Raw genomic sequence first — 27,790 nt, 5'->3', positions numbered from 1 at the left:
GTTCCAATTTCTTTTTTACAGTCAGTTCAGTTGGAAATCTCCGTGCTGCCGTTGAGCTCTTTGAAGAAAGCCCAGCAAGCCAAGGACTCCAACTATGGAGACACCTGCTCATTCTAGTGTGTAAGTATTATCGGTTTTGTTATTATTATTTTTGGTCCTTAAACATTCTTTGTTTATACTTCAGCATGTTTGCCTACCAGGTTTTTAACCTTTGGTTTCAGGAAGTGAACTAAACAATCATGCCACTCGGCTCTTTTGGCATAAAATGAATCGATTTTTGAAAATTTAATGCGGGAGCATCTGAGCCTGAGGCAGAAGCACTATATGTTGAAGGTTTTCTTGGTGAAAATTCCAGCTGTTTTTAGACATGGGAAATACAATTTCATTTGTGGAAGTTCGTTACTGAATTTCTGTTAATAACTCTTTGTGGAGGTGGTGTTTGAAACAGCATTCACCTTCTTTGCAGTAGATATTTGAGCCTTGAATAAAAAGGTTTAAAAAAGGAATGTGACCCAAGGATGCCAAGGCGCTATGAGGGGTAGGGGTGTCTTCTAAACATGTCTGAAAGCTGTGCATATTTAGGATAATGAAAAAGAATTTGTGTGTTCAGAATTGAGGAAAAAAATGGATTTTTGACAGGTTTGTCCTCTTCCTGGAGAGTCTTTTCTTCTTTGAAAGGAGGAAAGAGGATTTCTCATGATTTGATGGTTAGCCACATCTGGGAAGTCCCTGCTTTTCCAACCTCCGAGATGGGTTTGGTTTGCCAGTTACTGGAAAATCTCTGAAAAATCACTTTTTAGAAAAGGGTACCTGCGTGCTGAGAACAGTGTTTGAGACACAGCTGTGTAGCTTTGCCTTCCGGCTGTGCAGCGCAGGCACCTGCCTGCAGAGTCCTGCTTCACAGCCTCGTGTCCCCTTGGATGACTTGGCAGTGCTGTTTTCTGTTATGAACCTGTGACTATGGGGTCGTGATCCAGGCAGCTGAAAGCTGTGCCTTCCATTGCCTTGTTCTCAACCAGAATCAAGTGGCTACTTTGGGTGCTACTAGTGTGCTTCTCCACCACGGCGCAGCTGCACAAAGACCCCAGCCTGGACCACCACTGGCACCTCTGGAAGAAGACCTACAGCAAACAGTACAAGCAAAAGGTACCCTGGGCTGCTCTGAAGCCACACACTTCCACGTCACCACCCTGTGTCCTCCTGCTCAACACGTGGTTTTGACAAGTAGTGTTTTCAGTAAACATGGTATCCTTGTTTCTTGCCAAAGCCTTGCTTGGTACTATATGGCAGGACACAAAACCAAGTCCTTGTTAGGTGTTTATATCAGTGAAGGAAAAAAAAAGAGCTGGATATACAGACAAGCCGACATGGTCTAATAACCATGGCAGAGAACAACAGAGCAAGGCACAGAGCAGGAGAAGCGAGGAGCTAGCACGTGCGTGAGGTGGTCAGAGAAGGCCCCACCACTCAGGCGACCTTCTTGGAGAAGAGAGTCAAAACAGCCAGGCAGGGAGGTCACAAGCGGAAGAAAATGAGCGTGAGATTGTGAGGAAATTGCCTATTTGGTATGTCAGAGGAACAAAACGCCTTATCTAGTCCCTGGCCCATGGCAGGGCCACTCTACACTCTTTCTTCACTCTCACTTCCTGCTTTCGGCTTTGTTTTTATTACAAAGCGCTCTCTTTTTAGACCTTAACTCTATGCTTCAAATGACTGAGTTTAATAACTATATACTATGTCTTTATCAATCAGCATCATATATCTATTTGATGTTTTTAAAAAAGATTAATTTTTATTGGAAAGCCAGATATACAGAGAGGAGGAGAGACAGAGAGGAAGATATTCCATCCATTGATTCACTCCCCAAGTGACTATGGCTGGTGCTGTGCCGATCCTGTGGGTCTCCTACATGGGTGCAGGGTCCCAAGGCTTTGGGGTGTCCTTGAATGGTTTCCCAGGCCACAAGCAGGGAGCTGGATGGGAAGTGGAGCTGCCGGGATTAGAACTGGCGCCCATATGAGATCCCGGTGCGTTCAAGGTGAGGACTTTAGCCACTAGGCCACCACACCGGGCCCTTGGCATTTTTGTATAAAAATGACACAGAACAGGTTATGCACTCCAAGTTTTCTGCTTCTTTGCGTATTCGTTATGAATAAATAAGGTTATATATTGATGGGTTACAATGCCATTTTATGCTACATATATACATTGTGGGGTGGTTAAATCAACCCAATCCACATATCCATCACTGTGCACACTTTTCTTGGTGTGTGTTTAGAAATCTACTCTTTTAGCACTTTTGAAATGCACATTATTTTGGCTGTAGTTCACCTCTATTGTTTGAGCATCACTAAAATGTGTTCTTCTTTACCTTTTGACTATCATCTTCCTTTCCTTCTCCACTCCTCCTGGAGCCTCTGGTAACCACCACTTTATTCTCTAATCGGGCATGACTGTTTAAGAGTCCATGCGTGAGGACATGCAGCATTTGTCTTTCTGTCCCTGTATCGTTTCAATGTCCCTCTAGATCCACCCCGTTGACAAAATGCTAGGATTTCCTTCTTTCTGAAGGCTGAAGAGTACTCTGTTACCCAGCTATGCCACATCTGCGCTATCTGTCCGTTCAGAGAAAGGATGACTTTGTGTCTTGGTTACTGTGAATAATGCGGCAGTGAACATGGGAGAGCAGCTCTCTCTTCCACATGCTGGCTTCACTTCTTTCGGCAATGTACCCAGAAGTGAGACTGCTAAATCATATCGTATTCTATTTTTGTTTTTCTGATCAGCCCATTTTCCAAAATGGCTTTACACATTTACATTTCCATCAATAGTGTGCACGGATCCCTTTTCTCCATATCCTCACCAAAATGTGTCTTTCATCTTTTTGATGATAGCTGTTCTACCAAGAAGGAGGTGATATCTCATCATAGACTTACTGTACATTTCTCTGATGATCAGTGATGCTGGATGGGACTTGCAGTACCATGGTTAATGCAAGTAGTGACAGTCCGGTGTTTGGCCGAGCAGTTGAGACATTCACATCCCATATAGCAGAACCTGAGTTCCAATTCCCACCTCCAGCTCCCAATTCCAGCTTCCTGCCAGTGCAGACCCTGGAAGGCAGAGGTGAGGGTTCAAGTAATTGGGTTCTTGCCATCCACACAGGACATGTAAACTGAGTTCCTGAGTCCTGGGTTCCCAGTACACTTCTGGATGCTGAACTCTTTCAGGGTGTAGTCTGGCAGATGGGATCTGTCTCTGCCTCTAAAATAAATACAATATATAATAGATTTTCTCCAAAACAGAAAGAGAAGCTCTGGCACTGTGGTAGAGTGAGTAAAGCTGCTGTCCACAGTGCTGGGATCCCATACAAGCACTGGTTCGAGTCCTTGCTACTCCACTTCCATTCCAGTTCCCTACTATTGTGTCTGGGAAAGCAATGGAGGATGGCCCAAGTCCTTGGGTTGATGAGCTCACACAGAAGACCTGGCAGATGCTCCTGGCTTAGACCAGCCAAGTTCTGGCAGTTGTGCCATTTGGGGAGTGAACCAGCACATGGAAGATTCTCTCTGTTCTCTGTCACTCTGCTTTTAAAATAAATAACAACAAAAATCTTTTTTAAAAAATAGGAGTGAGATTTTAGCACAGCAGTTAAGAGGGACACCCACACTGCTTATCAGAGTACCAGGGTGTGAAGCCCAGTTCTGCACCCCCATTGCCTTTACTGCCAAGGTGCTGTTGTTGTGGATGTTTTGAGAGTGAACTAGCAAAAGATAAATCTCTATTTCTCTCTCTCTCTCTCTCTCTCTCTACCCCACTGTCTGTCAAATTAACACAATCAATTAACCAAAAATTTTGAAAAGTCAACCATATAGACACCCTAGGCTTTTTTTTGTAAAGATTTATTCATTTTATTACAGCCAGATATACACAGAGAGGAGAGACAGAGAGGAAGATCTTCCGTCCGATGATTCACTCCCCAAGTGAGCCGCAACGGGCCGATGCACGCCGATCCGAAGCTGGAACCTGGAACCTCTTCCGGGTCTCCCACGCGGGTGCAGTGTCCCAATGCATTGGGCCGTCCTTGACTGCTTTCCCAGGCCACAAGCAGGGAGCTGGAAGGGAAGTGGAGCTGCCAGGATTAGAACCGGCGCCCATATGGGATCCCGGGGCGTTCAAGGGGAGGACTTTAGCCGCTAGGCCACGCCGCAGGGCCCGACACCCTAGGCTTTTAAAAAAATATTTATTTTGAAAGTCAGAATTAGAGAGGGATGGGGGAGATATGTTCCATCCACTGATTCACTCCTCAAATGGCTGCAACTGTCAGTACTGGACTAAGTGGAAGCCAGGAGTTTCACTCAGGTCTCCTGCGTTGATGGCAGGGACCCACATTATCAGGCCATCTGCTGCTGCTCTGCTCAGGCCATTAGTAGGAATGTGGTTCACAAATGCAGCAGCCACTGTGCGACCTGGAATGCACCTGGGATGCCAGCATTGTAGGCAGCAGCTTCACCTGCTGTGTCACAGCACTCCACCCCCCCCCCACACACACACACCCTTTTTCTGATCACCTTTTCCCTGCGGAGTATGATGGTAGCTGTGGATTGTTATGAATGCTATTATGTTAAAGAACAGTCTTTCTTTCCTTTTTAATAGTTTTAGTTTTCTGTTATTCACACAGTTGACAAGGACACATGCCCATGAGGGCCGCTGGTTAGGATGGGGAGTATTGAGGTGTTGCGGAAGGTGGATGGGATAATTTCTACCCACCTTCCAATTTTCCTATTATTTTTCTTCTGTATTGGGGAGAGAGGGGAGGAGGGGAGAAGTGAAGGAGGGAGAGGGGATGCTCCCGACTGCCAAACTACGAGAGCACCCAGGAACAGGGGATGTGCGCTTGAAATCATCTTAGAAACCTTGATGTGGAGAAGAATGTGCCGAGGGTATTGCTTGAATGATTTTCACGGTTCTCAGATGCTGTTGGTTTCATTGCTCCAAGGTTGAGAAAATCCTTCCAAGGTCCATTAGCCAACAGAGTCCACCCCAGTGCATCCACAGAGGCTGCCAATGCTCAGCTAGGAGAATTGTCCAACCTGCTCTTTTTCCCGTCTTCTGACGTGGCACTCGATGTCCTCTGCAGGCCTAAATGAGCTGGCCATCTTGTCCCTCATATGCACATGGGCATGCTGTCCATTGCATAGGCATCTGCAATTAAGGAGACCCAGTTCCAATATATGCATGTGGTCCAAGGTTGGACCATAAATCCTGTGATCTTCCCTGTGGTTGGATTTTTGAGTCCAGTGGTCCAGTTGGGGAGTTCTCTCAAGAAATCTCATCTGGGGTGACCTCACACCTGACTTTCGCATGTGCCAACCAGTACAGGGTGGGTCAGTCCATCACCCGCATCAGCCTATGTGCACCCTGGTGATTCTAGTTGTCTGGTCAGTTCCATCCTCAACCCCATGTCCTATGCAAACCGATAGGTGCTGCAACCTAACCCAACCCAGTGTGCCACGGACTTGTTCCTTGAGCACATCAATGGAAACTGTAGCTTAGTTGAGGCAACCCTAGTAACCCTTGTCAGGCCACCCCAACCTCAATCCCTGCATGTACCAGTACATACAGCAGACTAGTCTGGCCCATGCCACATCCCAATTGGGCTCACATATACACCTATGGGTATTACAGCTTAACTCAGCCCACCTCACCCCACGACCCAGTCCATATGTATGCCAACAGGTACTGCCACCTTGTCCTGGCCCACCGCTAGCCCTGGCTCTCGTGGACACCAGTGGAAGCTACAGCCCTGATGAGTGACTATAGCTCCCCTACTAGACTTATACCCAGGCCTGGATCTTGCACAGTCCGGAGGTTACTGTGGTCCAGCCTGAAACAATTTGCACACCATCCCAGCACTTGCTAGCGGATGATGTGGCCACGCCTGGCCAGTCAGCACTTATGCTGGCCTTGGATACACAGTAGTGCAGTGGTCTGGTCTAGCTTGGCCATCCCCCAAACCCAGCTCGATTGCAGGTCATCGGTTGTTGCAGCCCTCCCCAGCCTGATTCACCCTCAGTCCCAGATCCAATGGGCGCAGTGGCCCAGCAAGGGGGCACTCCTGCAGTCCCTCCCACCAGGTTTGCACCAAACCTGGGATCTTGTAAGTGCTGGTGAGTGTTGCAGCCCTGTCTGGTATGGCTTGCCTCTCCTTGGCACTTGCTGGTGAGTGATGCAGCCTGGCTTCACCTGGCCTGCCTACAGTCTCAGCTCATGTGGAGGGTGCTGCAGCCTAGCCCAGTCCAGGCCCGAATGTAACTGGTAATGTTGCATCCCTTCCCAGTCTGGCCTGTACCTCATCCTGACCTGCACCTGCCAGCGTGTATTGCAGACTTAGCCAGCCTGGCCCACTCTCAAATCTGACAATGTATGTTGATGGATACTGTAGTCTGGCCTGGTCTGGACTGTTACCAACCTTGGTTGTTGTGCTCACCAACAGGGGCTGTATCTTAACAGGGTACTCTCCCAGACCAGCTCCCAGTCACAGATCTCGTGTACACCAGTGGGTGTTGGGCTCAGCCTGACTTGGCCCACCTCCAGTTCCAACTTTCACTGTCACACACTGCAGCCTTGCCAGACCAGCCCACACCCATTCCGACTGTCTCCAGTAGGTGTTACAGCCCAACTCTGCCCGATCTACCCTAGACCTAACTCTCACGTGGATCAGTGGTTGCCACAACCTAGCCCAGCTGCTCCCACATCCACCCTGGCTCTTTTAAGCCACGCCCAGTGTGGCACGCTGCAGCCCATTTCCACACACATGCGGAAGGATGCTGCAGCTGTGTTCCACCAGGTCCACCCCCATTCTCAGGCTCAACAGTGGGAACTGCAACCCAGCAGGGGCATCCCCTTAGCTCCCCTATCACACCTGCTCCCAGCCACAAGTCTTGCACGTGTTATAATTGTTTGACCCATCTTGGCCTTTGCTATGGAATCTGCAACCTGGTCTGACCTGGCCTGCCCAGTTCCCAGTCCTAAGCCTAGCTGGGGGATGCTGCAGCCTAACCCTTCCCAGCCTGCCACCATCCCTGACTTTCATGCAGATCAGTAGGTATAATAGCCTAGCCCAGCATGGTCCACACCCCAACCTGGCTCCTGAACATGCCAGTGTGCTATGGTTTGACCTGGCCTTGCCTGGTCCACCCCTCTAGCCAGCTCACACACCTGCTGAGAAGTGGATCAGCTTTGTTGGCCTGACCCACACCCAGCCTTGGCTCACCAGTGGGGGCTAATGCCCAGTAGGGGCGTTCCCTAAGTTCCCCCACCAAGCCCACTCCTAGTCCTGGGTCTCATGCATGCGAGCAGGTGCTAGCCCCCTACCTGGCTTAGTCCATCCCACAGTCTCAGCCTTTGTGTGTGCTTGTGGATTTTGCAGCCCAATCTGCCCCACACCTAATTCTTAGGTGTAACTACAGTTGTTGCAGTCTGGGCCAGCCTAGCCTGTTCCCAACCCCAGTTCCCATGAGTGTTGGCCCATCACCACCCCAGCCCTTGTGCAAACTAGCTTACCCTCTGCAATCCTACAAGGGTGAGCCAACAATCCTCCACAGAATCTACCCTAGACTCAGTTCTCCCGTGTGCCGGTTAGTGTCATGGCCTAACCTAACATGACCCTTTCGCACGTCGCTCACTGGTGGGTACTGTGGACTAGCCCTGCCAGGCAGGCCCTCCAGCTGTAGCTTTTGTGTGTGCCCGTGGGTAGTGGTCGATGCTAATTAGCCAAGTTCATGTGTCCCACATGCGTGGGTGTATTGATCTGACCTAGAAAGGTGCTCTGGTTTCCTTCCTCCAGATTAGCCAGTCTCAGCTCCCTCATTTACCTGCAAGTGCAGTGGCCTGGTCAGTCACTTTTTTAAAAAAAACAAGGTGGAAAAAAAGGAGCCATGCTGGCACACTGGTACAGTTAGCACAGAGTTGGCATGAACCAGGCCCAGGATGCCCACCAGCTATTGGCTGCGTTTCTCCCAGCAGTGTAACACTTGCTTAGGTACAAGGCATTGTAGGCAGTTGACTACAGCTGGGAGAAACATTCTATTTTTAATCTGTTAAATTTGTTTTTCTTCATAAAAGTAGGTAGGATTTTGTCAAATGCTCGTCTCACATACTGGTATTGCAATGACCATACGGTTTTCTTGGTAGTGACAGACTTCAAGTTCATCCATCCTTTTTAGGGTTAGATGGACAGTTAGCAACAACACCAGCCTTAGTGAATGTTGTCAGTCCTTGGTAACTCCAAAATCCAAGAAGAAGGAACAAGATTTTTAAGCCTCTATTTAGTTGTTTATTTGAGAGAGAGAGAGCGCATGTGTTGCTGGTACCATTCCCACATGCTTACAGTGGTCCAAGTGGTCTGCAGCTGAAGTCAGAAACCTCCATCCAGATGGAAACTTTGTTACTTGAGCCGGCCATCCATGTCACCACTGCCTCCAAGGGTCTGTGCGAGCAGGAAGTTGAAAACAGGAACTGGAGCTGGGGATTGACCCAGAGGCTCTGCTGTGGGATGTGGGTGACTAACTGCCACCCCAATCAGAAGCTTTGTTTTCAGTTAGAAATTTCTTCTGATTTCTTTATCTTTTTTTTTTTTTTTATTGGAAAGGCAGATGTACAGAGAGGAAGAAAGAGAGAGGAAGATCTTCCATCTGATGATTCACTACCCAAGTGACCGCAATGGCCGGTGCAGTGCCGATCCGAAGTCAGGAGCCAGGAACTTTTTTCCCGGGTCTCCCACGCAGATGCAGGATCCCAAGGCTTTGGGCCGTCCTCGACTGCTTTCCCAGGCCACAAGTAGGGAGCTGGATGGGAAGTGGAGCTGCTGGGATTAAAACCGGAGCCCATATGGGATCCTGACATGGTCAAGGCGAGGACCTTAACCGCTATGCTATCACGCCGGGCCCTTCTTGTAATTTCTAATCAAGATGCAAAGAGAGATGAGGAAGACAGACAGAGCTCTCTCCCCTGCTTGGTTCGTTCCCCAGATGCCTAAAACCTCAGGGACTGGGCAGGAGCCAAGAACTCAGTTCAGGTTTCCTGCATGGTGCCAGGGACCCAGGTGCTTGAGCCATCACTGCTGCTCTCCAGGGCTTTCGTGTGCAGGATACTGGCATTGGGAGCTGGAGCTGGGACTTGAACCCAGGCACTCCAGTACATGATGCGGGCATCTAGCATAAATGCCTGCCCTGAGCAGGGCTTTGGATAAGTATTCCTCCATTGTAATGGATCTCAAAGTTCACTTTTTTCCTTGCCTAGCATAAAAGGTCTTCAAAAAGGCCATGGAAATGCATATTATAAAAAAAAGGATGTATAAATCGATAAATATTTTCCAAATAATTCTGTCTTTGAATTTCATTTTTCTATGAACTTTTTGAAGGACTCCTATACTTGACTGGACTTTTCTTTATTCTGTTTCTTTTTGCTTCCCAGTGGTTTGGAAGTGTGTGCAACAGGCATGCCATTATGTGCCCCCCTGGGATAACAGTAAAACCTTGTTCCAAGGGAGATGGACTTGCCTGCATACTTGTGCCCTAGAACCAGGCTCTGGGCCTGGGCTAACTCAGGCAGAGAAGAGGCAACATAAAGCTGGTAACTTGTGCCCTGGAGTCACAGCTTACAGGAAACTCTGGCTTCGGTAGTGATGGGATAGGCTTTCAGCTATGCTACGAGACATCCATGCGTTTTGTAGTCTATGTAAACTCATCACCTAAAGGACAAAAAAAAAAAAATAATAAAGTCAGCAGCCAGCCCATGAAGTCACTGTGGCAACATGAAAACAGTATAATTAAAAGTGATTTTCAGAGTCGTGGAGGAAGAAAAAAATCATCCACATTAATGAACAAAAAATTGCAAAAGTTGAAAATGAAAAGTATGGTCATTGAAATCAGAACACATTCAGGAGACTAAACTCCAGAGTGGAAACAGTTGGATGCAACCAATGATCTGAAAAACAGAGACATCTACTTGGAATGTAGTTCACAGAAATAAAAATAAAAATCTATGAAAATGTATGTAAGAGAAATGAGAGAGTTTGAGTTTCTAAAATACATTGGTTGGAGTTTCTGATGAAGAGATTTAGATGGAATTGTGGAGAAGTAATATGCAACTGGATATACTGGTAAAAATATTTTCCACATAGGGGCCCGGCATAATGCTGCATTGGCTAATCTTCCCCTTGGGTGCCAGTTCATATCCCAGCTATTCCATTTCCAATCCAGCTCCATGATTGTGGCCTGGATAAGTTGCAGAGACCTTGGGACCCTGTACCTGTGTAGTAGACACTGGCTCCTGGATTCAGATTGGCTCAGCTCTGGCCATTGCAGCCACTTGGGGAGTGAACCAGCAGATAGATCTTTGTCTCTGTCTCTTCTTCTCTGTGTAAATCTAACTTTCTAATAAAAAAAAACTTTAAAAAAGAATTTTCCAGATGGAAGAGATTCTAAGTCATCCTATCAAAAATCTGCAACAGAAGGTAAAGAAAAAACACCAGACCCCTGCACATGAAATTCCAAAACATGCAAGAAAAAGAGAACATCACTAAAGCTGCTAGAGCGAAGAATGTGAGGGCAGGGCCGAGGCTGATGGCAGACCGCTCATCTGCAACAGGTGCCATAAGAAATGCAGAAATATTTTCAAACAGCTGAAGAGAAATAGCAATGCATAATCAGCTTAACCCTTTTTCAAGAGTAAGGATGAAAACACATTTTATGTTAGACAAACAACAAAAAGTAGAGCTTGGAATCTGACAGGAAAGAGCTGGCGTGGATTGGCTCATGCCTCGCTGGGTGGGACACAAAGATTAGTCACTCCTCACCATGGAGTTGAGGATTTTCCTGCACACCTCCCCCCTCAAAAAAATGTTCTGCACCTTAATTGTCGACAAATGTCTTGTTAGAGTTACAAGCCAGTCTAGATTATCCTAAAATCTGCCAAGATCAGCAAAATTATACTTCAACACAACAAATGGCTAAATACTAAAATGAAATAGACACGAGACAGCTGAATGGTACCTTATAGCCATTTTAAGGTATATAGCAGCTGGTCCTGTATATAAACTAAAATTGAAATGTCAATGAGCTAATCATAGGTTGTGGTTAAGAACTTGCTTTTTCTTTTTTTTAACATACTGGTTACTCAAAACCATGTCAATTCCATAATGTTGCAAATTGCTGTTGATATTATATTGGGACTCTTAATTGACTGGGATGATATTTTACCAGCTCTAACTTCGGACCAGAAATGGTCTCCCCAAGAAACTGTTCAACCCATCTGGACAATAAGTAGCTGGACTCTATACTTGGTATACGTTTGCAAGGAAAGAATCTTGATTGAATTTGAACTGTAATACTGCATCAAGGTGGAGGAATCCACCGGGGGGAGGGGAGCGGGAGGGGTGGGGAGATTCCCAGAGCCTATGAAACTGTCACATAATGCAAAATAATTAATTTAAAAAAAAAAGAAAACACATTTTATGAAGGTTTATAAAGTGAGTTTCCCATCTATAAAGGATACAGCTCAACAAGCAACAGGTTTTTATTTTTAAGAGCTCTTTTAGTATAGTAAGGTGGAACTTTACTATGTATATTATAAACTGATTCTAATAACTATCAAAACAACCAAGTACCAGAATTAAGAATAATATCTGGTCTGGCATAATAACCTAGCAGCTAAAGTCCTCGCCTTAAACACACCAGGATCCCATAAGGGCACCAGTTGGTGTTCTAGTGGCCCCGCTTCCCATCCAGCTCCCTGCTTGTGGCCTGGGAAAGCAGTCAAGGACGGCCCAAAGCCCGGGGACCCTATACCTGCATGGGAGACCCAAAAGAGGCTCCTGGCTCCTGGCTTTGGATAGGCACAGCACCGGCCGTTGAAGCCACGTGGGGAGTGAATCAATGGATGGAAAATCTTCCTCTCTGTCTCTCCTCCTCTCTGTATATCTGACTTTCCAATACAAATAAATAAATCTTAAAAAAAAAAAAAGAATAACATCTGATTTTGACAGTTATATTGGATATATTCATTTATTTCCATTCTCCTGGACAGACTCATTTCTATTTTTGAATGTTTCCTAAAATACTATTTTTGTCGTTAGATATCAATTTGTCCAAGACACAATGTAACTATATTTTTCTCTCACTTGATATTTGAGAATGAAGAGGCTGCCCGGCGTCTCATCTGGGAAAAGAACCTGAAGTTGGTGACGCTTCACAATCTGGAGCACTCGATGGGAATGCATTCATATGATCTCAGCATGAACCACCTGGCTGACATGGTAAGCACATCCCTAAGAAGCCTACTTTCGTGTCTAGGAAACTGTAATTTCCACCTTACTCGTCACCCCCAGCCCAGGCTCAAAGCAATTCAAGGTAACCAACGTCAACAACAACGAAGGGCAGAGTTAAATGTGTGCTGAGTTAGAAAACAGTAGAATTTAAGCATACAAAAATTCTCAATTAGTACCATGTGCCTCACTTTAAAAATTGTTGTTGGAAAGGGAGATACACAGAAAAGGAAAGAGAGAGAGAAAGACATTCCCTCTGCTGGTTTACTCCCCAAGTGGCCACCACGACCAGAACTGAGCTGATCTAAAGGCAAGAGCCAGGAGCTTTTTCTGGGTCTCCCATGCAGCTGCAGAGTCCCAAGGCTTTGCCCCATCCTCTACTGCATTCCTAGGTCATAAGCAGGGAAGTTGGTTGGGAAGTAAAGCAGATGGGACACGAATGGGGACTCATGTGGGAAGCCGGAACTTGCAAGGGGAAGATTAGCCAATCGAGATATCATACCCTGCCAGGTCCAGATCACTTTCTCACTCTTTTAAACTTATTTTATTTTTCATGATCCCATTCCATAGGCTCAGGAATTTCCCTTCCACCCTCACGATTTTGCCTGTCTGCACTGATTTCCCCTATGTACTATACAATAGTGTAGTCCTGCGAAAACAATCACAAGTCAATCATTCTGCTATTTAATTGTATCCTGACATTGTAGGTATAGACAATGGTTGAAAATCCGGCATCCTATTGAGAACAGTTTCACTGGGAATCCATCTTTGATTTGGAAGTAGAGATGCATGGAGCAATGTATCTTCACTTCTTGGTGTGACAGTCTGTATTATACAGTTCCTCTAGATGAATATATGTAAATGCATGTTTATCTATATATCTAGTGACCTTGTATTTTACCAGATAACTTTTTTATTTTAGTTATAGGGAAATGGTAAACCTGTATACATTATTGCATTATTTATTCATGTTTTTTAAAACCTAAAGACAACTTCTGGAGTTTTATAGTAAATCAGCAAACTTACCTAAGTCTAAGTAGACATTTGCATGCATAATTCATTCTCTTAAGGCAAGGCAAGGATATGTTTTTTTTTTTTCACAAGCTCTTCTTTTTATTGAAGAAAAACAGACTTAGTAAAAAAAGAGCCCAAAGCCCATGTCGTCATCAGTCTCCTCGGATTCTTCCTTTTAGGCTTCCACTTTTTTCTCTTTGTCTGGAGCAGCAGCGATGGGGGGGCACAGGGCTTCCCACTGGAGCAGCTCCTGCTGCGGGAGCGGGTCCACCAGCCCGGACATTGCAGATGAGGCTCCCGATGTTGACACTGGCCAGGGCCTTGGCAAACAAGCTAGGCCGGAAGGGCTCCACGTTGATGCCAGCCGCCTTAATGAGGGAGTTGATCCTGAAGTCTGTGATGATCATCTCGTCCTTGTACAGGATGAGGGCCTAGTAGATGCAAGTGAGCAGAGGCCAAGGTGCTGCCCAGCGTGGTGCTTGTGGCTAGATAAAGTGAGGGCCTCACCCTAGTGCGGCTTTCGCTTCCTCAGAAGGACTGAGCACCTTGGCAGCAGCTGTGGAAAAGGGTGTAACTTTTCAAAACCACAATCTACTATGAATTTATAGATTCTGTCCTATCTCACTAAACTTTACCACTGTGACCAAAGTTTAGAATCCTGGTCCTTTTTGGAAGAGAACACCCTTGCAAAATTCCTCCTTAACTGTAGGGGTTGGTCTCCTTTGTAATTCTTTCCCACTAAGGAAACTAGTTTGGCCTCCTTTCCTAACAACCATTTCAGAAATTCTACCTCATTGTAAACCAACCATTGGCTTCCTTGCAACTTCTGGTTGTCACCATTTTCTTTTTCTCTGTCTCAGTGAGATTGCCTAACTGGGATGCTAATGCCAAGTGCATGACTATGGGAGACCCACGCTTTGCCCCACCAGATGGACAAGGGTGTCTACCACCATCACAACCACAATTGGCTTTTCTCAATCTTAAAATATATTCACCAAGATAGACATTAGGCTACAAAGAAAAGAAGACCCTGATTGAAAGGGCTGTGTATTTGCCTTGTAGACCAGCGAAGAAGTGTTGTCTTCGATGACTTCTCTGAGAATTCCCAGCCGATGGTCGAGCAATGTCACTTTCAAGTCAAACTCAAGCAAGAAGTTGCCAGATTCAGTGGACTGGAGAGACAGCGGTTGCGTTACTGATGTGAAATATCAAGTGAGTATTAATAACCCAAATCTCTGTCCCTAGGGAATCCCCTGTCCCAGATGCTTAGTCTAGTCACCGATTTCACGGGAAATTTCACAATCCCTTCCTTAGCTACGGAATCAACTTTTGTTTAGATATATCTTTTATTTATTTATTTATTTATTTATTTATTTATTTATTTGAATTAATTTTCTAATTCACTCCATTATTCTCCTCTCCTTAATGAAGTTGTAAATGCCCATAGGGCAAGGATCACCTAGTACACTTCACAGATAATCTCCCCAGGGCTTAGCAGCACCTGTGACTGGAAACCGTCTTTCACAAATGTGTGCACTGAGCCAGCAGGGCTCTCAGATGAATTTTCGATGCGGTGCTTTTTTTAGTTATTGGCTGAATTGATCTCCCATCAAGCCACTTGTCCCAAAAGGAGTGTCTCGCATGTGAGGAGCCTGCTTAGGAAGTTTCTCCATCTCACTCATGAATGTCAAGGCTACAGGAGAAGAAACAGAACTTGGTGGTGGCTATCCATTGGACCAGAGACGCATACAGGAGGCTAGGCTTGTGTGAACGGAACAGGGATTGTGTGTTTTGTAAAATGGCTGCTCCTATATTGTTATTTAATTTTCTTACATTTTTAAATTTTTAAAAAAGATTTATTTATTTATTTTATTGGAAAGGCAGATATATAGAGAAAAGGAGAAACAGAGAGGAAGATCTTGCATCGCTGATTCACTCCCCAAGTGGCCGCAATGGCCAGAGCTGAGCCGTTCTGACACCAGAAGCCAGAACCCACGTGCGGCAGGGTCCCAAGGCTTTGGGCTGTCTTTGCTTTCTCAGGCCACAAGCAGGGAGCTGGATGAAAAGTGGAACTACCATGATATAAATTGGCGCCCATATGGGATCTTGCTGGATGCAAGGCAAGGGTTTAGCTACTAGGCTATTGTGCTGGGTCCTAATTTTTAATTTTTAAAAATTAACTCATTTGTGACTTTTGCTGTGGCACAGGGGATGAAGCTGCCATCTGCAGTGCCATCTCATATAAGCACTAGTGTGAGTCCCAGCTGTTCCACTTCTAATCCATTTTTCTGCAAGTACGCCTGGGAAAGCAGCAGAGGATGACCCAAGAACTTGAACTCATGCACCCATCTTTAAAATAAATAACAAAGAGAAGTCAAAAATGCAACTCAAAAAAATCTGAGAGGGTCCGGCACTGTGGCCTAGTGGCTAAGGTCCTCGCCTTGAACATGCCAGGATCCTGTATTGGTTCTGGTTCTGATCCCAGAAGCTCCACTTCCCATCCAGCTCCCTGCTTGTGGCCTGAGAAAGCAGGGAGCTGGATGGGAAGTGGAGGACGGCCCAAAGCCTTGGGACCCTGCATCTGCGTGGGAGACCTGGAAGAGCTCCTGGCTCCTGACTTCGGATCGGCGCAGCACCGGTCATTGCACTCACTTGGGGAGTGAATCATTGGATGGAAAATCTTCCTCTCAGTCTCTCCTCTCTGTATATCTGACTTTGCAATAAAAATAAATAAATCTTAAAAAAATCTGAGGGCAAAAGGATGTATTTGTTTATGTAAATGTCAGAGTTATAGAAAGAGGGAAAGATCTTCCATCCACTGGGTGACTTCCCAAATGGCCACAATGGCCAGGGCAGTACGTGGCTAAAGGATTTACTGGTAGCCCATGAAGGTGTCAGTACAAGCACTTGGGCCATCTTCTGCTACTTTTCTCAAGCTATTAGTGGGGAGCAGGAAATGCAGCTGCTGGGATTTGAATCAGCACCCATGTTATGCTTTCATGACAGGCAGCGACCCCACCTGCCATACCACAATGCCAGCCCTGGTTTGCTTGCTATAAAAAAACTATGAAACTCCTCGTTTTCTTGGAGATAACTAACGGTAAAACACATGTGAAACCTTAGAGGCAAGGGAGAAGAACCATAGCATTCAGAACAGTTGCCCCAGCTGTAGCCAAAGATGAAAGCAGAAATGTTCCAAAGATTGCATGATAAGTCTAATCTCTTACTGTTTACTTCCTTTTTAAATTTTATTCTAATATCTTATTATTTTCTCTTTTTAAAAAATATTTATTTATTTGAAAGGCAGAGCTACAAAGAAAGGGAGAGACAGATCTTCCAACCATTTGGTTTACTCCCAAAATGTTCACAACATCCAAGGCTGGGCGAGGACTGGGCCAGGCTGAAGCCAGGAGCCTGGAACTCCAGCTGGGTCTCCCACATCAGAGGCAGATGGGTCAGACGTGGAACCCGTGCCTATATGGGATGGTAACATTACAGGTGGCAGCTTAACCTACTGCATCACAAGGCCAATCCCATTCCTACCTATTTGTTTTGCTTTCAACTACTTTGGGGTTTCTTACCCAAACTTCTGTAATATAAAAAGTTAGGAAGGCTCTCTATATAGTCAGACGTTAACCCAGTAATTGAGTGAGCTTGTTTCCCTGATTGTTTGAATTTTTAAAATTTGTATTGTTTGATTTATTTGAGTAGTAAAGAGAGGGAGAGACAGAGTTTTCTTCTACTGTTATACACACACACACACACACACATATATATAATTGTTGATGATCTTTACATAGTTGAGAAGGATGCATTCCCATGCAGTCCCCCTTCCCACACATCCCCAAACCCGCCACCCAAGACAAACCACGCACACTGCATCTGTAGCCAAGTCAGGCTCCGGGCCTGGTCTTCCCTCCTTGTGTGGCATATGCTGCCTGGGGTCCGCCACCCTTACCCATTGTTTTACTCCCCAAATACTTAGAATTGTCACATTGGGCCAGGACCAAAGCTGGAAGCTAGGAACTTAATCTAGGTCCCTCATGTGGGCAGCAAGAACATACTTACTTAAACGTTCACCTGCTGCCTTCAGGGTATGTGTTAGCAGGAAGCAGAGCCAGGATGAACCCAGGAACTCCAATGTGAGATGTGACGGGCATGCCAGTCAACATCTTAATTGCTAGGCTCAACTAGGCCAAACACCTGCTCTTGCTTGCATTTTAATGGGAAATTTTTCTTTAACCAATAGCAGCTTGCTTTCTTTGGGAAGGGGGAAAGGTAAAAGGAAGGGAAAAAGGAGAGAAGAAAAATTGTTATGATGGTCATTCTACATCTTTTAAACTAAAGCGGATTAAACGTTTTCTGTTTGTACTTTCTTGTAAAATGACATTTGATCACATTTCCAAGGATAACAATATATGGAAAATGCTGAATTGGGGCCAGTGTTTTTCATAGTGGGTTGCAACACCAAAATCTTATAGAGGGGCCGATTTGAATCCCAGCGGCTCCACTTCCAGGCCAGCTCGCTGCTAATGTGCCTGGGAAACCAGCAGAGGATGGTCCAAGTACTTGGGCTGTTGGAACCCAAATGGGGCACCCAGATTAAGCTCTTAGCTCCTTGCTTTGGCCTGGCCCAGTCCCAACCATTGAGGCCATGTGGGGAATGAATCAGTAGATGGAAGATATCTCCATCTCGGTGTCTGGGTATGTCTGTAAACTCTCTCTCTCATTCTCTTGTTCTGTGCATGTGTGTGTGTGTGTGTGTTTCCTTTTTTTTTTTTTTTTTGTAATTCTGCCTTTCAAGTAAATAAATAAATCTTTTTTAAAGGAAGGATTTCTACTCTTTTAAATTAAAATAAAATGCTTATTTGAAGTTAAAGCTTTTACGCTCCAGATGCCATATGGGAGCATGAAAGGTATGTTAGGGCAAGGAGATCATCCCTTCTCCACTTAAAGTTACGTTATTGTAAGCATCTAGCCCCCTTATTTATGAGTGAAGACAGGAAAGACTTGAACATGTTCAGTGAGTATTGTTTCTCAATATATTTTAGTATGTCCCTTAGACTTTGAGCTCAGTCACTTGCAAGTCTTTTATGATGCTTCAAATTTATTTAAGAGGCAGGGAGATACACAAGAAGAAACAGGGGAGACAGAGCATGTGCAAGCGAGTTCTAAGCTGGTGGTTGATTGACCCCCTCAAATGTCAACAATGGTCATGGCTAGGGCTGAGCAGAGCCTGAAGTGGGAGCCAGTACCTCAGTGCAGGTTCCCCACATGGGTGACCTCAATCAATTGAGGTCACCAGGGTTTACATTGGAGGCAAGAATCAATAGGTAGAGTCAGTAGTTATCTAACCCAGGAGCCATGAGATGCATCAAGGGTCTCTTAACTGGTGCCTAACCACTAGGCTAAATGTCACTATTTGCAAGCCTTCACCAAGGCTAGACCTTGTCTGGAGAACAAGTCAGTATTTGGTCTCCAGTCCCATAGTCTAAGAGAACAGGCAATAGTAACGGGACAGCTTTTCCTGGGAACTAGGCCAGCAAGCCCTCACGTGGTGTTCTTGGTTGTCAAACCTTGCTGATGCCTTGCCTTTGTGCCCTGGTCTCTGTTTCAGGGTTCCTGCGGGTCCTGCTGGGCTTTCAGTGCCGTTGGGGCCCTGGAAGCGCAGCTGAAGCTGAAAACGGGCAAGCTGGTGTCTCTCAGTGCCCAGAATTTAGTGGATTGCTCAACAGCGAAATACGGGAACTTAGGCTGTGAAGGTGGCTTCATGACACAGGCTTTCCAATACATCATCGACAACAATGGCATCGATTCAGACGCCTCCTACCCCTACAAAGCCAAGGTGCGTCACAGGCAACGGTGAAGTGCCATGTCATGCCTGTCTCACCACCAAACCAATGGCTTGGGACAGTGTGTGTGAGAGAACCCCAACAGGAATTCTGAAATTCCCGAGAGTTCTTAGACCTTTTAAATTTATCAATGGAATGATGTCCTTTTCTTTTTAAGATTTGTTTGTTTGTTTTAGAGTTACAGAGAAATAGCTTACTTCCATCTGCTGGTTCATCCCTGCACATACTTAGAACAGCTAGGACTGGGCCAGGCCAAAACCAGGAGCCAGGAAATCCAACAAGGTCTCCATGTTGGTGGCAAGGGCCCAAAAACATGTGAGCCATTTCCCGCTGCTCGATCAGAAGTGGAATATCTGAGACTGAAACTGGCACTCTAATATGAGATCTTGGCATTGAAAGCAGCAGCTTGAGGCTTGCATTACAACTCAACTGGCTAATCTTCTACACAGGAGGTTAAGTCGCTGTCTGCAATGCCATCCCATATGGGTGCTGGGTGGTGTCCAAGCTGCTCTACTTCCAATCCAACTCCCTATTTATGACCTAGGAAGGTAGCAGATGATGGCTGAAAGCATTAGGACACTGCACCCACTTGGGAAACCCACAAGAAGCTCCTGGCTCCTGGCTACAGATAGGTTCAGCTCTGACTGTTGAGACCATTTGAGGAGTGAATCAGTGCATGGAAGATCTCTCGCTTTCTCTCTGTATCTTCTCTCGGTAATTTGCCTTTCCAATAAAAACAAATAAGTCATTTTTAAAAATTAAAAAAGAAACAGCAGCTTAACCTACTGTGCCATTGCACCTGCCCCAGATCATAGTTTTAAATAAGTAGTGTGTTTTCAAACAAACTTTAAGTAAAACATCCTTAAAAGTCTTTCTGTATATCTACCTCATTTTTAAAAGTTTTTTGTTTTGAAGAATTGTTCATTTATTTTAAAGACGGAGTTAGAAAGAGAGAGAGAAAGCAAGCTCTTTTACCCGTAAGTTCACCCACTGGAAGGCTGCAGTTGCCAGAAGCTGAGCCAGGTTGAAGCCAAGAGCCAAGAACTACATTCATGTGTGTAGTTGGCAGGGGCATAAACACGTGGGTCATCTTCCACTGCTTTGCCCAGGCCATTGGCAGGGACCTGGGCCAGAAGTGGAGCCCATCAGCGGATGCCAGTCTCACAGGCGGAAGCTTTACCTGTGGTACCATAGTGCCAGTCCCAATGATAAACTTGCCTGTACAGAAATTGTGCTCAGCTTCACTTTCAGATCAGCAAGCACATCATTCTTCCCTTCCCCTCCTCTGCCTCACATGTTCATTACAAATGTGCCCATATCGCAGAAATATTTAGAAAAGAGGAAAATATCAATCAAAAACCTACCTTAGCCATTATTAATTTGGTTTTTTTCTTTCAAACTCTTTTCCTGTTGTATATTTAAGAAACATTCCTGTATATACAATACACATGAATTCGTACCCTCCCTTTGCCCAGTTAAAGTGTGTTTTCCATATTACACGTCTATATAAACCAACATTTAAACTGCAGATCATAAGGAATCCATCATGCAAATCGGAATGTATAGTGGTGGAGTAATGGAGACTACCATATCCAGATGTGAAGACACAATGCAACATGCATCTCTACTTCCAAACAAAAGATGGACTCCCAATGAAGGTGTTGGATGTATCTAGGCAATGGAATGATGGACTGTCTGACATTGTTTGTACCAGCAATGTTGGGGCACACTTAAATAGCAGACTGATGAAATTGTAACTCCTTATAAAGAGTTGTGACATTATGGGAATAATCAATCGGGGGGGTGGAAATTGGAGGGAGGAGGAATTCCAGACTATACAGAATTATATGATAAATTTCTAAATTAATTAATTAATTAACTGTAGATCATCTTGCAGGCATCACCTCATCAAAAAGATTTTAAAGCTCTAGAGTTTGTGCCCTCTGTGTTGGATTCCCTTGCAGGATATCTCAAAAAAGACATTGTCCTAAGAAGTTCTGAATGGATGGAAATATTCATAATGTACACCAGCAGAATTACTCTGTCTTTCCTGTTATTGGTAAAATCCAGAACCGTTAAGACATGAAAGATCTGGGCCTGGCATGGAAGCCTAGTGGCTAATGTCCTCGCCTTGCACCCACTGATTCCATATGGATGCCGGTTCTAATCCCAGCGGCCCCATTTCCCATCCAGCTCCCTGCATGTTGTCTGGGAAACTGGTAGAGGATAGCCCGAAGCCTTGGGACCCTGCATCCAAGAGGGAGACCAGAAACAGGCTCCTGGCTCCTGCCTTAGAATTTGTGCAGCACCGACCATTGCAGCCACTTGGGGAGTGAACCAAGGGGCAGAAAATCTTCCTCTCTGTCTTTCCTCCTCTCTGTATATCTGCCTTTCCAATAAAAATATATAAATCTTAAAACAAAAAAAAAAAGACATGGAAGATCCAATTTCTTTCTTTAAAAGGTAGAAGGAGACCTAGACAAGAGTAAAGTGAAGGAAGAATTGTATTTCAGATCCAGACTCCAGATACTGGTGATTTACAAAGGAAGTTTAAGTATATTTCCTTATCTGATTCATATTTTATTTTATTTTATTGTTTTGTACAGGCTGGACAGTGCAAGTATGACTCAAAAAACCGTGCTGCCACATGCTCCAGATACGTTGAACTTCCCTCGGGCAGCGAAGAGGCCTTGAAAGAAGCTGTGGCCAATAAAGGACCTGTGTCTGTTGCTATAGATGCAAGCCATTCTTCTTTCTTCCTCTACCGAAGTGGTAAAGACTCACTTGGATCATTCTCTTATGATATCCTGCTCTCACACTGTACAAAAGAATATTTTCCTTTGCCGTCACTCTAAACTCCTACAGTTCATGTGTATTTTAAATCCAGTGACACTTAGCCGAGCTTCCTGATCTACATGCCAGTTGCTACACTACATTGTTTACCTGCTATATCTCACTTAAACCTCAAAATAATTATAAGTCTTAAAAGATTTATTTATTTTTATTTGAAAGGCAAATAAGGAAAGGTGTTCCATCCACTGGTTCACTCCCCAAATGGCCGCAACGGTAGGAGCTGAGCTGAGCCAGGAGCCACGTCTGATCACCCACACAGGTGCAAGGGCTCAAGGATTTGAACCATCCTCCACTGCCTTCTCAGGCCACAAAGAGGAGTTACATCAGAAATAGAGCAACTGGAACTAGAACCAGCACCCATATGGGATGCCAGCACTGTAGGAGAAAGATTATCATGCTACGCCATTGTGCTGACCCCACAATAACTGTATTTTACAGATGAAAACATAACCAGAGGAGTTAATCTGCCTGAATTCATACAGGATAAATGTGGTTGAGCTAGGACTGAAATGATACGACTAGGCTACCGAGCTTGCCCACTGAGACTTCACAGTGTAGGCGTAGCATAACAGGGTAATATAACCATGCTAAACTGAATGGCATATTTTTAGTCTAATCACTAAAGCTGCCATGGTATTAGACTAAGTTGAAGGTTATAATTGTGTGTGTTTAAGATTTATTTATTGGAAAAGCAGATTTACTGAGAGAAAAGAAACAGAATGAGGTTATTCATCCACTAGTTCACTCCCCAAATGGCTGCAGCAACTAGAGCTCTGCCAGTCTGAAGTCAAGAGCCAGAAGTTTCTTCTGGATCTCCCACGTGGGTGCAGAGACCCAAAGCTTTGAGCTGGATTGGAAGTGAATCTGACAGGACTTGAACCAGTGCCCACATGGGATGCTGGTGGCACAGGCAGAGGCTCAGCCTATATGAAATGGAGCCTTAGAGAAAGAGTTAAGAGTGAAATGTGTGGAACAATTTAAAAATATATGGCAAAAGAAGCACACAATAACTGTATAGAAGTTAAAATCATTAGAGAAAGGTGGTAGATTATCAAAGAAGGCTTTTGAGGGAATTAAACTGATGTGACTACAAGAAAATTGACAAATACAGCTTTAAGGCACAGAATTTTGAACACGAAAGAGTTTGAGTTTAGGTTCTTAACATAATTAACTTTGCCATATATATGAAAGAGTATAATAAAAGTAGTAACATTGTCAAATGTGCTTAATTACCATACAGCACTTAGCCTTCTTTCCCACCCACGTTTCATTTCCAGGTGTTTACTATGAACCAAACTGTACTCAGGAGGTGAATCATGGAGTACTAGCGATTGGCTATGGTCACGCTGATGGGAAAGACTACTGGCTTGTGAAAAACAGGTAATCATTTGACTAATAATGTGGGGCTTTTTTTTTAATTATTGGAAAGTCAGACATAAAGACAGGAGGAGGAGAGAGAGAAAAATCTTCCGTCCATTGATTCACTCCCCAAGTGAGTGCAACTGAGCCGATCCAAAGCCAGGAGCCAAGGGGCTCTTCCTGGTCTCCCACGCAGGTGCACGGTCCCAAGGCTTTGGGCCATCTTCGACTGCTTTCCCAGGCTACAAGCAGGGAGCTGGACGGGAAGCGGGGCTGCCCGGATTAGAATTGGTGCCCATGTGGGATCCTGGCATGTGCAAGGCAAGGAATTTAGCTGCTAGGCTATACCGCCAGTCCCCAATAATGTGTTTTTAATTAAACCAGGGATTCACAGTAGACTGAATCAGTGCTCTCTTGTGATTATGGTAATGAAGGTTATATCAGCAATGATAAACACTTTTACTTTCCATATAAAGTGACATGTCAAGTCATTCAGATTCCTCATTTCTTCACTTTTTATTTGACCTTCATATCTTTGTTTGCATGATTTATCTTGTACAGTATTTCTCTAATTATTCTTTTCTAGTGTCCCTTGTGAATACTTATTCTACTTCGTCCCTAAATGTTGATACCTCCCCAGGGCTTTGTCCTCTGCTGATGGCTCCTCTAATTCTCCGTTTTCCTTGGGGATCATCACCTGTCCTTGTGACTTTAACTGTAACCTACCTATGCAAATGCAACAGCACATAACACAGTCACCCAGTATAACAATGTGGAGCCATTCTGGATCCTTCCAGGTACAATCGAGCAACAAGTCAAACACGTTTCACTTCCTCTCTGTCCTTGATTCCATTCCTCTTCCATTTTTTTCTATTACTGATTTAATTCGGACACTCCTCATTGCTGTGTAGCCAGACTCCTGTACTCTAGGCTCATTTTTTTATTGCTGCCGAAGTGACTCAGATATGAATGTGTCTGGCTTGTAACTCTTCTGTTCCTTACTAGAGCATGTGTCCTCTATGTTATAGGTCTGATCTTATAATATAATGCCTAATGAGAAAAGTCTTGCTGTCAGTTTGGGCAAACCTTCTCTTGCTCAATCCGCACATTCCTGCCCACCCGGACTCTCAATCACATGTTACAGGTACTTTCTGTTTTCCATCCCCAGTAGCCTTCCTGCAATTCTACCTAGCTATGGAGAAATCGTAAAATACAGAGCGTGCCAAACTGTGCTCAAAAATTCTCAACAGTTCATCATTGTCATTCAAATAAAGTCTGAATTCCTGGCCAGGTAGCCAAAGCTTCTCCATTATCTAGTTCCCAACATAGTTTTCTAGACATTCCTTCTACCATATTTTCTTATATTACATTCACTCTTGCCACAGTGAACTATAAGCTCTGTTATTCCTTAAATTCACAAATGTTACCTATATCTGTTTCTTTATGTACATTGTTTCATCCTTCTAATTTCCTTGAAGACCATTGTCATCTCCAGAAATTCCATTTGTTGAGGACAAAGGGAGTACTGTCATATATTCTAACAATTTGACATTGTAAAAAAAAAAAAACATTTTAAATGTTTAAATTCTTTGTCCTGTTACTTTCATTCTTGGATTTTATATGAATAAAACGTAGGGAGTAAACCATCAGATGGAAGATCTTTCTCTCTGCCTCTCCTTCTCTCCATAAATCTGATCCAATAAAAATAAATAAACCTTAAAAACACACACACATAGTCCTGGCATGGCAGCCTAGTAGCGGCTAAAGTCCTTGCCCTGCATGTGCAGGGATTCCATACGGGTGCTGGTTCACGTCCCAGCTGCTCCATTTCCCATCCAGCTCCTTGCTTGTGGCCTGGGAAAGCAGTAGAGGATGGCCCAAAACCCTGGGACCCGTATCCACGCATGTGACCTGGAGGATGTTCCTGGCTCTTGGCTTCAGATCAGCTCAGCTCTAGCCATTGTAACCACTGGGGAAGTGAATCTGTGGTTAGAAGATCTTTCTGTCTCTCCTCCTCTCTGTATATATGACTTTCCAATAAATAAATAAATAAATCTTTAAAAGCACACGTATGGATACATAGAGCAAAATAAGATCTGAGAAATATTCAGAGAGGGCTGACACACAGAATAGTTAAGGCCTCTAAAGCACATCTCCTTTAAATGATGCCACGTGTCTTCCAAAGCAAACACATTTTCTCCACTGCTTGGGAAAACACAACTTCCCTTTGGGCCCTGAGCTAGCACTTGCACGGACTTCCTTCTGTTTGTGAAACTGATGCGTTTCTTCAGCCCAAAACCAACTTCCTGCCCTTGTTCCTCATTGTGCCTCTCAGGATACCCAGCTTTCCTTTCCACTCAGTATCCTGCTGCTCACCCAACTCAGCAGTCATTGTTCTGAATGTCACGCTTTTAATTGTATCCAACGTGATGCACTTCAGGAGATCTACCCATTGTCATTTGTAATTTTGTGCTCTTTTTCTGAAGCTGGGGCCTCTACTTTGGTGAAAAAGGATATATTCGGATGGCAAGAAATAGTGGAAATCATTGTGGGATTGCCAGTTACTGCTCTTACCCAGAAATCTAAGAGAATCTCTCTGCATAATCACTAAGCAAGAATGATGGAGCACTTCCTTTGTTTTTCATGCTGCATCCAGAAAAAAGAAGTTCCATGATCAACAAGCGTACTAATCAGAAAATGTAGCTTGATTCTTCACTTTTTATACTTAGTGGAACAAACTTTGCTAAGTCACTAATGATGTACTACAGAGAAAACTGCATGAGGATTGTAAGGCAATATGCTGTATTTGTCCTTGTTTTATTTTGCACTCTTTAAGTCCCCTAACAGTCTTTTGTAACTTAATAGCTAAAAAGTGTTTAATAAATCTGTCATTTCAAACTTCTATAATTGGCCTAGTTTTCTTATTCTAAGGTAACTGTCAAACTCTTATCATGGAATATTCATGGTGATAGGTTGGTTGTGGCTAAGGCAACTTTGGTGGAAGAAAATATTAAATTGATAAATATTCTGAGGGCTGATATAACATATTTGTACATAAAAGGGATGAATGTTTTTCAATGAGAAGATGTTTACAAATCCTTAAAAGACTGTTTCCAAGCACTTTGGAAGTATTGGTTTGATGGTTGACAGTATTTGGCCTGGTCCTGGGTGAGCAGCAGTGAACATCCAATGGACATCTGTTATCCGTCCTCCTGCATCCAGTCTTTTAGCCAAGACGAGTGACAAGCCAGATTTATCAGAAGTAGAGAAGTTTTGACAAGTCAAAATGAAAGAAAAGTACTACTGACAAAATGTGTATAAATATATACACTCATCCTTCAGAGGAAACTATCCAGCAAAAGAAAGAAAAGAGTCCATTCCAACATCGTAAAATAGGAGTTCCAGACCCGGTGCAACAGCTCAATTGACTAATCATCCCCCTTGCAACTGCCAGGATCCCATATGGGTGCTGGTTCATGTCCCAGCTGCTCCACTTCCCATCCAGTTCACTGTTTGTGGCCTGGGAAAGCAGTAAAGATGGAGAAAAGCAGTAAAGTGGGAGACCTGGAAAAAGCTCCTAGCTGCTGGCTCCTGGCTTTGGATAGGCTCAGCTCTGGCCATTTTAGCCATTTGGGGAGTGAACCAGTGGATGGAAGATCTTTCTGTCTGTCTTTCCTTCTCTTTGTATATCTGCCTTTCCAGTAAAAACAAACAAAACAATAAAGAAAAAATAAAATTGAAAGAAAAAATGAGGAGTTCCTCCTCCCAAGAGCAAATGTCAACATGGGCTTCTCTGTAAATCTATGCTTTGACAGAGATTTTGGTATCTTCTAATTTCTTGTCACCCATATTCCCTTGCAAACAGCTCAGGAGTATGTCTTGTTTCCTTAAGTTCATTTTTAAATTTCCCATTGATACCCTAATTTCAGATGGCCCATGCTATCCATGTTACCATGAATAACCTCCCTGTGTGTATCCTTGCACCCCTTTAATATAAGCCAGTTTTAACCTTCTACAATGGATGCTTCTACTGTATCACCATTTTCAAGAAGTTGCATAATTTTACAGCTTTTCATGGTTTATTTTCATTTCTTATGCAATAATAAAATTCTAACTCTAAGTATTACTTGAAAAAAAGATGAGTGATATACTACTTAGTTAAAATTATTTTTAAGTAGTCATCTATAAGTCGACCAGAAGCCTTTTAGAAAAAATAAGTGAACCAACTTGAATAAAACAACACAACTGCAATTCTTTTTAAATATTTAATTAGACTTTTGTTTTTCATTATTTGAGAGAAAGACAAACTAAAGCAGGAGACATCTGTGTGAGTGTTCCCACTCACTCTTTCACCGTGCAAAAGCCTGCAAAGTCCAGGGCTGGC

At 44.2% G+C, this 27,790-nt stretch overlaps 1 protein-coding gene across 1 annotated transcript; it reads left to right on the top strand.

Moving 5' to 3' along the window:
* CTSS (cathepsin S) lies at positions 1–26,313 on the top strand. The gene is made up of 8 exons (XM_012928131.2): positions 1–120; positions 1,020–1,146; positions 12,197–12,319; positions 14,405–14,554; positions 18,960–19,187; positions 21,801–21,966; positions 23,325–23,427; positions 25,893–26,313. The coding sequence occupies exons 1-8, from the start codon at positions 95–97 to the stop codon at positions 25,990–25,992; spliced, it is 1,023 nt and encodes a 340-aa protein (XP_012783585.1). The 5' UTR covers positions 1–94; the 3' UTR covers positions 25,993–26,313.
* Positions 26,314–27,790: the final 1,477 nt, after the last annotated feature.

This window comes from Ochotona princeps, chromosome 2 (genome assembly GCF_030435755.1).
Source record: "Ochotona princeps isolate mOchPri1 chromosome 2, mOchPri1.hap1, whole genome shotgun sequence".
Classification (NCBI taxonomy): domain Eukaryota; kingdom Metazoa; phylum Chordata; class Mammalia; order Lagomorpha; family Ochotonidae; genus Ochotona; species Ochotona princeps.
Note: the sequence above shows the minus strand (reverse complement) of the source record. Positions and strands in the feature narration are given on the sequence as shown.

Coding starts and splice junctions, on each gene's coding strand:
- CTSS (XM_012928131.2), top strand. CDS start 95: ATGGAGACACCTGCTCATTCTAGTGT. Junction 1,147..12,196: donor GCAAACAGTACAAGCAAAAG/GTACCCTGGGCT, acceptor TTGATATTTGAG/AATGAAGAGGCTGCCCGGCG. Junction 23,428..25,892: donor TACTGGCTTGTGAAAAACAG/GTAATCATTTGA, acceptor CTTTTTCTGAAG/CTGGGGCCTCTACTTTGGTG.